The 16,798-nt window shown below is 37.7% G+C and overlaps 1 protein-coding gene across 3 annotated transcripts in view; it reads right to left on the reverse strand.

The window, feature by feature from the left end:
• Nucleotides 1-16,755, reverse strand: part of VPS37A (VPS37A subunit of ESCRT-I) — a 48,746-nt gene extending 31,991 nt beyond the window's left edge. For 2 of the 3 annotated variants that reach the window (XM_057697561.1, XM_057697560.1), the window contains exons 1-4: nucleotides 16,367-16,755; nucleotides 4,416-4,490; nucleotides 2,389-2,503; nucleotides 1,769-1,869 (exon numbers count right to left, since the gene is read on the reverse strand). In XM_057697561.1, the coding sequence (XP_057553544.1) occupies nucleotides 1,769-1,869; nucleotides 2,389-2,503; nucleotides 4,416-4,490; nucleotides 16,367-16,491 (416 nt within the window). In that variant the 5' untranslated portion in view covers nucleotides 16,492-16,755. Of the gene's footprint in view, nucleotides 1-1,768; nucleotides 1,870-2,388; nucleotides 2,504-4,415; nucleotides 4,491-5,206; nucleotides 5,687-16,366 lie in introns of those variants that run through there. The other variant, XM_057697562.1, reaches the window with a different exon arrangement.
• Between the last annotated feature and the right edge of the window lie 43 nt (nucleotides 16,756-16,798).

Below are 16,798 nucleotides of genomic sequence, written 5' to 3' on the forward strand. Positions count from 1 at the left end.
TACTGAGCCTGCGCTCTAGAGCCCTCGAGCCACAACTATGGAAGCCTGCGCACCTAAAGCCCACGCTCTGCAACAAGAGAGGCCACCACAATAAGAAGCCCGAGCACCACAATGAAGAGTAGCCCCCACTTGCCGCAACTAGAGAAAGCCCGTGTGCAGCAATGAAGACCCAACACAGCCAATAAGTAAATACATAAATAAATTTTTAAAAGTATTTTAAAAAGTCTATGTATAGACAATAGAGGAATGCCTTCCAAATTCTCAGTGGAAAACCACTTCAACATAGAATCTGAACTCTACCAACTTTTAAGTGTGAGGGTATACTAAAGACATTTGCAGGTAAAAAAAAAAAAAGTTTCAAAATTATTCTTCCAAGCATCTTGTGGCATACTGTATATTCCAAAAATAGCCACAGCACTATTTCCAGTCCCATATGTTCTTTTAGAATCTTTCCACTCCACCATTAAGAAGAGACTATTTACTTCCCTTGAATCTGATCAGGACTTCTTGACTGCCTCAACAAACTGAATAAAGCAGAAGCAGACTTAAGCAGAACAAAATGAATGACTTCAGTGGCTATGTCAGAGAAGGCAAACATGACTTTGTCATAACTCTTTCAGGATGTTCAGCTAGGAGCCCAGCCGTGATGATGTGAGTAGGCCCAGGCTCCCTGTAGGCTTTCCAGCTGATCTGCCAGGGAAGGGCCCTGATGAGAGCCTGCTGATGATGAGCAGAGCAGGCAAGAGCTCTCCCTGACGGCCCTTTCCTGTGCCCAGGGTTACTGAGCAACGTAAATGTGTTCATTGTTGTAAGCCACGCCAGCCGATGCAAAAGGTGATGCACAAAAGAGCTCTACCAGTCCCTAACCAAACTGCAGATTCACAAGGAAAATAAATGTTGTCATTATTTTAACCACAAGTTTTAGGATAATTTGTTATTCATCCTTAGTACCTGGAACATACCTTTACTTAGGAAGCTACAGGGAGGCAGTAATGCAAGAAACTAGGAAATAGCCCGAGAAAGGAAAAAACAGGAGGCAGGAAAAGGGGAATCCAATACAGGAGAGTGGGAAAGGGAAATCCCAGGATGACAGCTGTACAGCAGTTGTGAGTAACTAATTCAGAATGAAGGGGGAAAATGGAGCAATGTCTGCAAAGACAAAATACCAGAACCTAGAGGTTACCTGACAGGTTTAATGATGTGAAAAAACGATTTGAAAGGTATTTTTCAGATCTTCTAAAAGATGCAGAAAACTAAAAAGATCAAAGAAAATAAAACCAATGGAAAAATCGAAGTAATTATTAACTCCAGGAGAAAAGCTAAAAGTTATGGGAAATATAATCATTATAAAGTACTTGGCTCAGCAGCAAGGAATATTTAGAGTCAATGTAATGAAAGTATCAAACATGAGCTTAAGTAAAAATCAAACTTCACAGAAAGGATGAGGGAAAAGGTTTGTGCAAAGACAACTAAAATCCTCTTCAATCATGATAGGAAGTCAACAGGTAGTATCTAAAACAAACCAATCAAGAGATAGCAGTAGGTATATACATTATTCAGAAAGAGGAAGGTAAATATTAGAGAAGCAGCTAAAAAAAGAAAGCAGTTGCCTCTGAGAAGTATGAATGTATGTGTGTGTGAAGCTGGGGATGTGGAAAGCAGAGGATTGCCTTTTACATTATTTGAATTTTTAAACTATATATTTTGATTACTTAGATCAAAAGTAAATAAATGTATACACAAACCCTTTCATTATAAGCATACTTACTATGGGAACGCTGCTGAAGCAGGAGCTAAAACTGGAGGATTCTTCCAAAACTCATCCAATAGACTCTGAATAATTTTCCCAAGATCTGAGTGCATTGTAAACTAAAAGTTATAGTAATACACGGTGATCAAAATCATTCTCAGAAAAAAATTATAAAGTCTCATTAGGATAATTTAACTGTAAAACAATCTTAAATCCACTTTTGCAAGTCAAGAATTAAATGAATGCAACAGATATTGTCAATTGAACATATCAGCAATTTACAACTTAAAATATTTTCTTATAGAATCAATACCATAAATGAGGTTAAAAGTTTATTTAGTCAATAATGGAGCTGAAATATTTCCACACTGCACTACTGACAATAATTCGAAGATTCAAAGGCAAATACTGAGTACATTTAAGTTACAGTTCTTCATGTTAATCATATATATATTTATCCTAAGAAATTTAAGGCATGTTTGAATTTTATCCCTTCCTAACTAGTATAAAAGATCCACTATGAAACAAAGTTCTAACATCAACAGGTCCTCACCACTGCAAAAAAAATAACCTTCAAATCAGGAAATATCTATTAAATATAGTGAACATTTTTGAAATAAATTATACCATATACATACATTGTTTACTAATGGAGAGGTAACATACACTCCTTGTTTATCCACTAAGTGATGTCGTATTGGTGGATAAACACTGATCACTGGTTTTTCCTGAGGAAATTGTGGAGGAAGCAATCTAGTAAAGGTAGAACAGATTAAAAAACAAAAACAAAGACAACAAATGTTTTATTATATAGTCATAATCCTAAAATAAAGTTACCTAAAAGCAAATTAAATTTTCATACTTTCATTTGGATTATTTATTCAGTAATCAGTGTTCTACTATGGTTGTTGAGTTGATTGAAACTATACAAAAAGATACACTTTGGCAACAAGACTATAAAGCAATTTAATACAGTAAAACCTTAATGTGGGATAAGGATACCCTGAGTTACAGACTGTTCTTCACATGATGCCAATTAATTGCTTTCAAACACAATATACCAAGCTATTCAAAACCTCAGCTAAAATTAGATCAGGCATTTTTATCAGGTGAACCATATTTTAACCTGGTCTGACTATTTAAATAGTAGACCACAGGTTCTGGCCACGTACTTTTCTTGCAGCTTTCCTATTTTTGAAATGCTGCCAAGAATTATTTCATTATACATTAAATTTTTAAAGAGTAAGTGGATAAAATGGGAAGTACTAGGATTGGAACACTATAGCTATCATCTTGCCTTGATTCTACACGGCTCTCTTCTAAATGTCTCAATTAACTCATCTCTCCCAACCAGTCAGTCACATGGTTACAAGTAAATAACAGTAAATTCTTAATACAAAAAAAGAACAAGAGTAAAAATCTTAACCTTTTTTAAACTACTATAAATTTAAAATTAGGGAGTGAAATTTTTAAAAATGAGATTTTACTGGACATGGAACCCTGTTTCCCAGATCTCTAAAATTCAGACAAATATGCCCCTTCAAATTGCCACTCTGTTCCCCTGCGGGCTCAGAAAACTATTTGTTGGCAGCACTGCCAAGAAGAAAACTGGACGCTTGTTGGCTTCTCCTACTTAGCTCTACCTAGGGCATGTGACGAGAGATAAAACTACCTCATTTATATAGCTGAAAATGTTAAACTAGTTTGGTTAAAAAAAAAAAAAAAAAAAAGGCAATGAATGGTCTCTGGAGCCCAATAAATCTGCGTTTCTCTCCTGACTACACTACTCACTACCTACTTGTTTGTAATTTGTCCCAATTTGCAGGGCTGCTGTGATGATTCAAAAACTCCCATATATTAAGATAACACAGCATAATGGTTGGCACTGTTATATATTCATGCTTTAATTCACTCATTCGGCTAGGATTTAATAAGGCCCCCTATGTGCAGGCACCATGCTAGGCAGTGAGGATATGATGATAAACAAGCATGGTTCCTGTCATCAAGTTAAGTGCCTTCTTACCTCACCTAAACCCTCGCTCTAGCAGCTGGCCACCTGATGCAACCTGAGGTGATAACTTAATTCTTTTATGCTAAAGACTAATAACTGCACTTAAGGTTATATGAGTACGTCAACAATCAGTTTGTCTAAACTTTCCTCTTTATAACTTAATAACCTCATGATTATATTTTCAACTTTTAATTTTTTTTCTTTAAAAATAATCAGCAGATCAAATTCAGCCTTGAACTTTCTGGTTTACGTAGTGTATCTGTTGCTGAAAACTATAATATTTTCACTTGTTTCTGACGTAAAATTGACTATATCGCTAATGGTTTTCCACACATGATCCCTTCGAGTGTTTGTCATTACCATTCTTACTCTTTCAGCCTACCTCCAGCTTAGACTTTAATACAAATCAATAAAAGCGATTACGTCTTTTTATTACATTTCCTCTTTTATAGTTTCCAATGGCAATATATATTACAATGATGTCTAAAATTTTTTATTTCACAAAATTGTGTAAGTTTAATAAACTATAGTTACTAGAAAGGGAAATAAATTCACTTTTAAACAGTTTACTTCTAATAATAGCTAAGAAACAAAATAATAAAAAGATTTTTTAAAGTCCTATTACATGAAAAAATAGGATATAATTCTACTCACATATTAATGTTAATTGTCAGGTTGTTTACGGTGAATGGTAACCTGTATTCCACATCTTTCTGTATTTCAGCTATACTGTAGGAGAAAATTTGAGAAAAAATTTATCTAAAGTTATAAAAACCATTAATGTTAAAAACAAAGTTAAATATTTTTAGTCTACTAAAACTACTTTATTTTAATGATACAATCTAGATAGCCAATATAACTTGTATCTTGAAGGGAAAATGATCAATAGGCAATACTATCCTGAGATGGGGGGGCTGCTGAGAGGGGGAGCATCTTAAAGGGGAACAAAAAAACTGTTGAGTCCATCTGCCCTTCCTGCCTGGCCCTGATAGGTGAACTTCTAATAACCATATTGGACCAGGAGTGACCCTGAGAATGGGAGCCATACACTAGGGAGAGTTCAGCAGAAGGAAGTAGCTTGGGTCCTTGATGACTATGGAACTGTCAAACTGAATTTCTTGTATTTGAGAGAAAACAAGAAACTTTTCTCATGTTTAAGTTACTATTTTGGGAGTCTTTGTTACTAGCAGCTGAATATAAATGCCAACTAGTATAAGTCCCTTATACTTTAACATTCTACATTCAGAATTTTATTTTATTTTTAATTGCAAGCATGCAATTATTACAATTATCATCTACCAACCAAATCTTCTTGGGGCTCACTTGGAATTCTAACCAACATTCCTGATCTTTCCAAAGGGAAAGATGTTAAGTAGTATTAATGAGTTAAGGTTGAAGGAAGCCTAATACCCAAATGGACATGAAACTTTTTCAAGCATAAATACCTTTGAAACATTTAGCAATTACATAATTGACTTTTTTGTTCTTTTGGTTGCTTCAATTAGTAGCTTTAGAAAACCTCTCTTTTCCTCTCTTCAAATATGCAAATTTTAGGCCACTTGAAAGGTTTAAAAGTGTTGGGATGGAGTTATGAAGAAATCATAGATGTCTCCTCTGACATCCCATGAAATAAGGTTATGACTGAAGAGAAGAAATGGCTGAGAAAAGACTTAAGAATTCATTAGGACTAACAGTTTTTATGAAGGTTTCTCTTTGTGGAACAGGTTTGGATTAGGATACTAACAGCCTTCTCAGTTGTATAAACATTAATTAATAAAATGGCTTAAGTTTTTTATTTCTCTTTGTTATCTTAGGACCCTAAAGTGTAGACCCTTTAAGGAAATACCAATTCACAAAAGCATCCACCAGTTCAAAGCCAAGTAGAGCATCTTAGTGAATAAGAGCATGCATGACCTCTTAAATTAGGCTTCCTGGGATCAAATCCTTCCTCTACCATTTAACTTGTGTGATCATGGACAACTTATTTAATCTGCCTAAGACTTATCTCTCACATGGTCAATGGGGATGTTGAAAACACCCATCTCCCTAAAAGAGTTGTTAGATTAAGTGAGATAATGCATGTGAAGCCCTCCACACATATCATAATAATTGTTCAATATATGTTAGTTATTAATAAATAAGCATTTAGAGCACACATCTAAGTTGGAGCCTGTATAAACTTGTAGTACTACAGTTTTAACTTTTTTTCAGACACTGTGTTTTTATAGAAAATTTTTATAGAAAATTGAATTTTATTAAAATTATTTTTATTCACATCATTGGCTAGAAGTATTCAATTCATTGTTCCCATAATTATGTTCTTGACACTTATTAAAAATTTTGACGTTTCCTCCACAAATGAGGTATCAAAAATAACTAAAGGTAATACTTGTAATATTAATGAGACCTGAGCTATCATCAACACATTTCAAAACAACAGGTTAACCATGGCAATGATGGGGTTCACGACATGCTACCCCTAAATGTGGCACCTTGAATATTTTCAGCTGAAGGAGTATGATCCTTCAGAAACAGGAGGGTTACTCTGACCTTCTCCCCTCTTACTCTTATTCCCTGAAACAGGTCATAAAACCTCATTAAGAGGTGCACTCCCTATGTCAAGAGGAAAGGAGCCTCCTTATCTCAGAAGACATAGGGACACCAAGAAGAATCCTAACAAACCAGCCTTGCTATGTCATCACAGTCCCCTGCAACCACAGGCCTCCTGCCCTGTTTACTACAGTTACAGGCATACTTTGCTTTATTGTGCTTCACAGATACTGCTGCTTTCTTTTTTCTTTCCTTTTTTTTTTTTTTTTTTTTAACAAATTGAAGGATGGTGGCAACCCTGCCTAGAGCAACTCTATTGGCGCCATTTTTCCAGTAGCATATTTGCTCACTTCATGTTTCCATGTCACATATTGGTAATTCTTGCAATATTTCAAACCCTCCACCAGCAGAAAGAGTGCAACTCGCTGAAAGCTCAGATGACAGCATTTTTTTAGCAATAAAGTATTTGTAATTAAAATAGTTTTTCAGACATAATGCTACTGCACACTTAATAGACTACAGTATAGTGTAAACGTAAGTTTTACATGCACTGGGAAGCCAAAAAATTCTTGTGACACACTTTACTGTGACATTTGCTTTACTGAGGTGGTCTGGCACCAAACCAGTAATATCTCCAAGACATGCCTCACACTCCTTAACCCATCATATTCCTCTACAACTGTCCACTCTTCATCAAACCCACCACAAAATACTCAGGTCTGTTTCTTTGGGTCTTCATTTCCTTTTGAAGGCCCCCCTGATATGTAAAACTCACATCCTGGTAATCTGTCTTTGTCAGTTTAATTTTCAGACCCAGCCAGGGACCCTAAGAGCATCGAGGAAAGCTTTTTCCTCTTCTACACTAGCTGTGTTAGACAAAAACAGCAGATACTTGTTTTACTTAATTAAAACAAGAAGCATTCCCTGAATCTTTATCACAAATTGATTTTGGATTTTCTGTTATTTTTAAATAACTCTAAAAAAAAACTTATTCCAAAAATAATTCATTCTCATTAGAAAAAAATTATTTTTCAATATCAGCAAATGTTATTTTACAATATTTTTAAATGACTGCATAATGTTTTAGTATATTGTTTAACCTACTCTGTACTATTAGATATTGAAACTGAGCAGGACTCTGTAGAGCTCCTGGGCATGGAAGCCTTTCTGTGTCCTCCATTTCTTGTTTGTAGGGAATAGACTCCAGCCTCCATTACCTTCCCTGAATTGCGAAGGGCAGATCCAAACAATTGCTAATCAGGGAAGGGAGGGATGCAGAGACCAGGGAGGAGAACATCTGAGGCCAGATTAAAGGAGTACAAGCCCTGCACACACCCTGATCCTTATTAGCAGCTCCACCCTTGAACCACTGCTATGAAACTCACCAGATCCTCTCAGGTGGGGACACAGTTTCTCAGGGCACAAGCCTGCCGTGTCCTCCTTTGCCTGGCAAAGCAATAGAGCTATTCTTTCTACTTCTTCCAGAACTCTGTCTCCAAGATTTGATTTGGCACTGGTGTACAGAAGCTGAGTTTTCGGCATCAATATTTAGATTGTTTCCAAGTTTCAGTACTATAAACCATGCTTTGATAAACATCCTTAAATAGCCATATAGCCATATCTTTATGCTGACAAGTAGTACTCTTTGGATGTAAACATGCACACAGACACACACACACTTTAAAGTAATACTGTAATCATACCAGAGAAAATTTAAATAATTTTACATTAATTATTTCATTTTCTAGGTTCTCTGAGAGCAGTGAATTACTATGGTTTTACTTCAGTGGCTCTGAATCTGTTTGGGACTGAAGAAAGCAGAAACAACAGATAATTTTGTCAGAATGTGTGATTAACTGGCATCCACATTTCTTTGATAGTCCCTGAAACTATAAACAAACTGATCTTGAAATGCAAGTGAGGCACTAGTTATGGTTAAAAGTCATTTTATAGAACAATCATTTATGTCCTTAATTTATATTTCGTGTAAACTTGTACTCTGTATCTAAGACTAGGTTCAACTGAACAGCTACCATATAGCCAGCATCTTCCAAGGAAATGGAAATAGTGGGGTCTTTGCTCTTATGGGGCACACAGCAGGTCAGGTGACTGAAAAAAATCAATTCAAGATACTGATTTTGTGCATTTCCCAGCGTTGGGTAACTCAAGGGAGGGTTTTTAGGTGATCCTTTCCAATAAAGGGTTCAGATGTTTAAAGACGGTAGATGAAGGTTAGACAAATTCCCTTTCCTATCTAAGTCTCCAGGAAATATCAAAACTGACATTTAAAAAGCAAATCTATAGCAGTGCTGGAAAGCAAATAATACCATAAACCAACAAGAAACTTTGAGGAATCTTAGATAAAAAAGATGTGCTTAGATTTAAGGAAAAGATAAGAGTTAAAAAAAATAAAGAAAATAAATACAGGAACTGATGACCGAAAACATAAGACTAATGCAAAGTAGGAGCAGTCTGAAGGTCCTCCAAGCCCTTGAACCAAGTCAATGCAAACCAGAGTGTGGAGAGTGGGGCAGGAGCCCCTCTCAGGGTAGACAGTGAGGAGACACGTGGAACAGCAGGAAACTAGAGCACTCCCCTTGCTCTGTTAGTTCCACCCAGCGGACAGCAGTAACACCTGCCCCATGAATAACATGGAGAGGTAGCCTCTCAGTAGCAGTGCCTTAGGAAGCTACTGACTCCCAGGAAGCCTCCATTTCCAAATGACAACTATCAGCTTGCCCCGTAACAAAGCAAGTCATTCTCTTTCACCTATCACCTGAGGCAGGCTATGATAAATAGAATTAAATATCTACAAACAAGTCAACCAGGAATCTCAAATACAGAAAAGGTTTGAACAAAACAAAACCATGCCAAGGCATGCACCAAGCTCAACAAGCGCAAAACCCCAAAACTCAAGGAAACAAAGTTAAATAAGCAAACAGAAGACTATAAATTTGTATATCCTCAGAGGAACAAAAGAAAATAGCACTTGTGTTACCCAGTCCAAGCTCGAACGCCTAGCTGTACGACAGGCCAATAAATTTGAGAGACGAGTTGTTGGGGGCAAGGAATAGTGGAAAGCTGGCACATCAAAAAGATGGTAGACTTGTGCCCCGTAAGAACCATCTTGCCTGAGTTACAATTCAGGCTTCTTTTCAACTAAAAAGTGAGGGAGTAGGTAAAGCATTTTCCTGTTTCTGGTCAGCCTCCGGGAAGGGGTGTGTTAATTTCTTCCTCCCTGCAGTCATTTACCCATAGGCCTGGTCAGGATGTTTCCAGTGAGCTAAACAAAGGTATTTTAGCTTAATGCTCATTACCTGGGAGGAGGGCTCCCAGAGATGGGCCATTATGTATAATTGAAGCTGACAGGCAACATCCCTTTAGTCATTAACTCGTAATAGAATACAAAGGTTCTTCCCTATTACACCTGCATTCACAAATACATACATCTGTTGATATGAAAACAAATAATTAAGAAACTGGAAATTTAAAATAAATAGCTAAATAGCTCAAATAGATGGTTCAGTGCTCACCTGGAAGATGCTTCATAAGGTATCTTTCTTTTGGACAATAATGATGCACCTCTAGCATATTAAAGGCTTTTAGAAAATTCTAAAGTATTCAATTTTGTTTTCTATATCTATTTGACATGGACCACTTACTTCACAGTATTTTTTGAACAGGTTCTGCAGAAGACATTGGATCAAGACAGAGAGATGTGCAAAGAGCTATAGGAACACAGAAGAAAGAACTTAACCCAAACAGGGATGGGTGTGGTGGGGTATTCAAGGGAAAAAACAATAGCTGAGCTACATTTACAAGTCAAGTGAGAGTTAACCTCAGGAAAGAGAATCAGGGAACAGAATGTACATTCTAGACAGAGGAAACACAATTAGAAAAGCTTTAGTAGGAAATACCACCAGGTCTCTAAAAGTCTCCATATCCTTTGCCATTAAAGAAACTTCCCATTGTGTCTGCTGACACTTTTCCATCAGTCACATCACCATTTCTGTGACAATCAGGCATTAAGCTAAGGAGGCTGGCAAGAGTTAGGAAGCTACTGAAAGGAATAACATGGTCAAATTCAAATTTTAAAAAGATAACTCTGGCACCCATGTGGAAGAAAAAGTCAGGGAACAAGACTGCAGGCAGAGAATAGTTACAATCCAGTGGTAGCAGGGATGATTAAGTGAAAACAGGATGACCAAGTTTTTAGCTTAGGTGAGCAGGCAGTAGAGACAGCTTGGAAGGAGTTCAGAGGTAGGGAGGGAGGAGATGTGGTTGGACTCAACTAGCAATGGAGAAATGACTACCTGTGTGGCAACTTTTTTTAAAAAGCAGGTATAGACTAACACGACTATGGGGAAAATGAAACAGAGATAGCACTTGACTGTTACGATTTAGGAAAATTTTTCTTAAATGGTAACATGTTTTATTGTGTCATATACTCTGCAATTATAACAATCACTGGTTATAGACTATATGATTTAATGGATCAAATTAAAATTCACTTAATTATGGGGTTGTTTTATATACATAATTTTTAAATTCACTCTAAGAGGTCAAATTTACAGACTCAAAATATTGACATTTTGTAGGTTTCTGTAGCTTTAATAGGCTAAGGCATAGCAGATTCTTACAGAATTGTTTATTGCAACAAGCTAAGGTGATTTTCTCCCACAAGGAAGTTCTACTGGCAAATATCTTTAAGAGTTAGATAATCTACATGAATGAAGGCAGTTGCTTGTAGTATGACAGGGAGTGACTGCAAACTGGTAAAATGGAGAAGGGCAGCCCAGGAAATAGGACAGCTACTCTTAAGCTCAAAGCAAGTGTTGCTATGTGGGAACTGTTGCCAGATCTTTCTGGATCTTTCTATCTTAAAAGTTGGAAGGGGCAAAGTCTACAAGGGAAATCTCTATACCTGCTGCTCAACTTTGCTGTGAACCTAAAACTGATCTAAATAATAAAATCTATTTTTTAAAAGTTGGAAATTTGAATATTTTAATGAAAAATCTGAAATTATGTTGACAACAGATCCATTAAAAAAATACAACACTAGACAAGTTAAACATAAACACATATCCTCTCATTACAAACTTTCTGTATTATCAAGTTTGCGTGTGAGTCTTTATGAGCTGACAGTAAAAACTACAAAAGGAAAGGTTTGGAATCTAGGCTTACTAAGAAATCCATGAGTTAACAGGAGACAGCGGTATACCTGGGATCAGGGGTTAAACTTAACATCTACAGGGTAGAAAATTATACAACAGCAGACTTTCCAAAGAAGGTACAAGGTTTTTCAAAAATCTGGGTAATTAGAAAGAATATCCAAGGACTGGCAACAAAAGAAAAAATTTCAAAACAATTTTTAAAAACTATCGCGATTGGCACTATTATACTTAAGATACAAAAATAAAATAATTGGCATTTACAGAGTACTTACTGTGTGTCAGATAATCTAGTTTCTATACATGTATAGTCTGAAATCTTTCAAAATGAAATCTTACATTTCTTTTGTGAAGAAAAGAACTCTCTGGAATGGACTTGCTTTCTGAATGTAAAGTCAGAAGTAGTCCTGCCAGAGACAAATGAACTGTAGGCCTGAGAGCAATTCATAAACAATAAACTGGCTAGAGCCATGCAGGCTAAGAGGCAAAGGTTCCAGGCACACTGCTTCTATGCAGTGGAAAGAAGGAGTACAATCTGTTACCTGTTGATTGTGTGTGAGGTACTCTAACAAATGTTTATGTATATTACCTAAATACCAACAATCCTGCAGGATAAAAATCACAATTCCTGATTTTACAGATGGGAACTGGAGCTCAGAGTTCACCTAAGTCATGGTGCTCTTCCCAGTGTCAACACTTTTTGCTTGTTTGCATTTACATTCCTCAAACTCATTTTGTCTAATATCTCATACCAGAGTGAAAAAGAAAGCAATTCTGATAAAAATAACTCCCAAATTAAATGTCCTTATTGAATAAAAAATGAAAATAGCACCAGAATTACCATGTAACGAACTGATTATTAAAATGGATAAGTCCTTTCCTTGAGAGACCTGATCTTCCTAAGTAAAAGGTAACAAAGAAAGAGTACCATTTGTATAACTTTAAACTTATATAGTTAATTACAGATAATAATTACCATTCACAACACAGCTCCAGGCTGTGTTTCAGAGCTGGGGAAATAAAATAATAAGGAAGCTAATTAACTGGAGATACTGTGAGACAGGGAAAACCAGGATAGTTAGGATGGTAACTGTAGAGTTACCATAAAATTTTAGTATTTTCTAATTGCAGGTGCAGTGCAGGGAGATACTTAACAGCTTCACTTTCAAAAAATCTTTAAATACTGGGATTAGTGAGTATCACTGCAAAGATCAATCATTAAAAAACCAGGCTGAAAGTGTCTTAAACAGTGAGGGGTTATTTGTATGCATAATACAAATGTATATGTATTGTATAATCTTATACAGCAAGAAGTCCAGAGGAAGGAAGTTTCCAGATCTGGTCAATCCGGCATCACAATATTATCACAGAATATTTCTGCTCTACACATTCAGTAGTCAGCCTGTATTGCTTCATGATCCAAGCAGTTCCAGATGTTCCATGTAACACAACAATATCCAAAACACAAAAAGGCACTTCCTTTTAGACATCTCTATCACTAAGAAAGTGTTTTGAGCAGCTCCCCAGCAGACTTCTTCTCCAGCCCCGCTGACTGGGATTGGGTCAAGTGTCTTGCTTCCACAATAACTAGCAGTGGGAATGAGACCATCATCACTGGCGTAAACAATCATTATTTACCTATGGGGGTTGAAAGAGCACAGCCTCCATTTAAATAAGTGGTGCTGTAGACCAGGAATCCATATGAAAACAACGTTTTTCCAAGAAATCAGAAGAAATGGACTTAGATGGGAAATCTACAGTGTCCCTTAGAGTGAGCTTCTTCAGGAAGTAAAAGAAAAAACCGAATTAGTTCTACTCCTGCCCATAAAGTCAGGAATTTTTTTTGGTAAATTGAATACTATGACGACTGTTACTTAGAAGGTAGAATATATTATTTGAGCCTAATAATCTACATAACTTTCAGTTTCCTTTTTTCACAGCAGACAAACATGTTATTATATTTTGGGTAAACACTTCTTTGGTCATTACGGCAGTGTCCCATTTGCCCTGCCTTACCAGTAAGACTTAGATGAGGTAATAAATACATATAAAATTTACCGAACCTTTAAGAGAGGCCTGAGGAAGATGAGGAGGTAAGAGTTTCTTAAGGTAACTAAAAAGAAGTTTACATTAATTAGAGAAAGGGAATTAAAAAGACTCTTTCCTGAAGTGGGATTTTTTTTTTTTAATTATAAGAAGTTAAAAAATAGGAGATGGAAGGTAGATGAGAGAATGGGGTGGCGAAAAGTTACTGAGGAGACGAAAAGAAGTCAGATGCTTTCGTGGTCGAGAAAGAGCTAGTGATCCTGTATCTGGAGAAGGGATAGGGTATGAAATATGAGGCAGGTGGGCAGCATGCAACAAGATATTAATATTCGTAACTGAGAAAGTTTTGTATTATTCATTAAAATACCATTCAAACATTCAACTTTCAGAGTGTTCCTTCAGAATAACCAATCGCAGTGTCTTTTTGTACAAGAATCTTTGTGTATAAGTTGTAGTACTGAATTTGGTTACTCAAGCAACATATTGTCAAATACTGCACAGATACATCATTTTTACCAGGCTAGTTTTAAAATGTATGTCATGAGTTAAAATGGCAGACTTAACAAGAATAGGTAGACGACATTTTTTCTGGGATTGCACCATTCTTTGAAAACTGGAAGTACATGACCTACTTAACTGTCACCAGAATTATCCAACTATAGTTTATAAATGTGAAGTATTTCAATAAAAACTTCAAATATTTTTATAAAAGAACTTAAAAGAATCGAGCACTTAAAATTAACTGTTCATGGACTTCCCTGGTGGCACAGTGGTTAAGAATCCGCCAGCCAATGCAAAGGACACAGGTTCGATCCCTAGGCAGGGAAGATCCCACTGTGAGGGAGCAACTAAGCCCACGTGCCACAACTCCTGAAGCCCGTGGGCTTAGAGTCCGAGCTCCGCAACAAGAGAAGCCACCGCACTAAGAAGCCTGCACACCACAACAGAGTCGCCTCCACTCTCCACAACTAAAGGAAGCCCCCGCACAGCAACGAAGACCCAAGGCAGCCATAAATAATAAGTTTTTTAAAAAAGTTAGCTGTTCATAAGACTTTGCAAATATGTAGATAATGTCATGTCTGATTATATGTCCATAATTTCTGGCTCAAAAAAATAACAAATAAAATAGATCCTTTCTGCATTTGACTCAGGATATTTACTGATCCTCTTAAGCCAATTCCAGAACTCCTTAGATTAGCAATTCCTGCCTTAGAATCTCACCTTATGTGGAAGGCCAAAAAAGTATACAATAAATTTCACATCAATCACTTGCCTTATTTACCAGCCTTAGCAGCAAGGGACTTTGAAATATTTGAAAAATTCAACTCCAACATTAAAAAATAAAAATTTGCCAGCAGTGAGACTATCTAACAGAATATACTAAAGGCTTAAAAGCAATTAATTCCAAAAGTATGGTTCTAAAAAGTATTTTGGCAATAGTAATACTAGCATAGTACATAGCATATAAACAGTCTTCCAAGGTAACACCTTCTAAAAGGACAAACTTTCGTTATGTTTCTTAAAATGGAGTCACCTCATTTTATAAGCATATTTTTTAAGAATAGCTCTTACCAGTTAGTAGAGAACACTATTTACAGTAAGACTGACTTGTAAGAACTCTATGAACTTAATTTTCCAAAAAGAAACCACCATTAAATCAAATACCATGTGATTCTCTCCTGTTTAATACCACGGATTCTCACCCTTCTAAAGTTCTCAACAAGCAGAACAATTGAGACGAACCAAGAAACACCTGAAGTTCAATCAGTAATAGGCTCATTTTAGCCAAACCAGTTTGCAGTCATTTTTTCTTTTAACAATATATCTAATCTAAACTACTCTACACTATAACTTGCTTGGGAAAAAATCATTAGTGTAACAAATAAAATGGCTCTTAGTAGTTCCTTCAACAGGAATTAATCAATTTTAATATCTCTGAATATATATAGAAACGTATGAAAAGTCTATTAAGATGTTGATATCTTTACATTGAAATACACGCTGACACTCGTAAATATACTTACATAATTCATATAATATAAAGAGGCAGTTCTAATTTCTGAAAACCATTAGACGTCACAGACATTTGCAATATAAAGGGCTGCAGCAAACCAGTTTACCCTGACCACGCTGAAAATGCACAACTCATACAGCACCAACAGAACAATCACGATGACTCTAAGGCAATTCCTGAGTGTGGGAACAAGAATAACAAAGGGAGAAATGAAGAGACTGATAGTTGCCAGCTGGGGGGTGGGGGTGGGGTGGTTAGAACAGGGTAAACCTATCAGAGACTTCAGAGCACTGAGTATGTCACTCCCAGAGGAGAACGCACTGATGAAAACGTTTGTCTTCCCTTTCCTTTAATGCTGAAACAGTTTTTTTTTCTTCCCGAAAATGGTCCACTGTTTGTGAAACTTGGAGATTACTCTTCACGATTCTTTCTAGCCAAGTACAGAATTTTAACAATTCTGCCAACGCGGCAAACAGGTGGGCAAAGGGAAAGGTTCGTGAGGAAGCCGGGCAAAACAAGGCATACTGGAGACAGACCACGAGACAGATTAGTCAGCAGCGATGTGTCAGGAGGGATGAGCGAGTCGGAATTAGAGGAGCTGGGCAGTGGGGGTGGGGCGGGAGGGAGGCAAGCGGGGCAGGAAGAAAATCCTGAACGGGGGTCAGGGACGAGAGAGCAAGCGGGACACTCAGTACGAAGGGAGGTATGTCAAAAGGCGGCAGCTGGCGGGAGTCGGCCTGAGGAGCTGCGAGTGTGGTCAGAACCCGCCCGCCCTCCCTCCCGCCCTACTTTCTCCTCCTGTGGAAGAGGCAGCGACCAGTCACCTGGAGTGTGAGTTCCGGAGGGACTCGATCAGGCGCTGCTTCTGCTGTTGGAGGCTGGTGAGACCACCGGGGGACCCAGCTGCGGAAGAGGAGGCGCTCTTGGTCAGGGGAAAGAGCCAGCTCATCCTCCACGGGTCCCCGGGCCCGAGGCCCGAGAAGGCTCTGGCCTGCTTCTCCCAGCTGCTAAGCCCGGCGGTTCTCCAGAGGCAGAGGAAGAGCGGGCAGGGACGCCCTGGCCCAAGCGCTGGGGACCCGCGTCTTCTCTAAGCAAGCCCGGCCGGGGGTCCTCGGGGCCAAGGGGACACGCTCTGACTGCAGGCAGCTGGAGAGAGAGGGACCTCGCCGCCCGGGGACTGGCAGTCCTACCTTCACGGCCCTGACGCTGCAACCAGCCAGTCAGGCGGCCGGACCTCGCAGCGCTCCACCACCCTG

Source organism: Hippopotamus amphibius, chromosome 10 (genome assembly GCF_030028045.1).
Source record: "Hippopotamus amphibius kiboko isolate mHipAmp2 chromosome 10, mHipAmp2.hap2, whole genome shotgun sequence".
NCBI classification, from domain to species: domain Eukaryota; kingdom Metazoa; phylum Chordata; class Mammalia; order Artiodactyla; family Hippopotamidae; genus Hippopotamus; species Hippopotamus amphibius.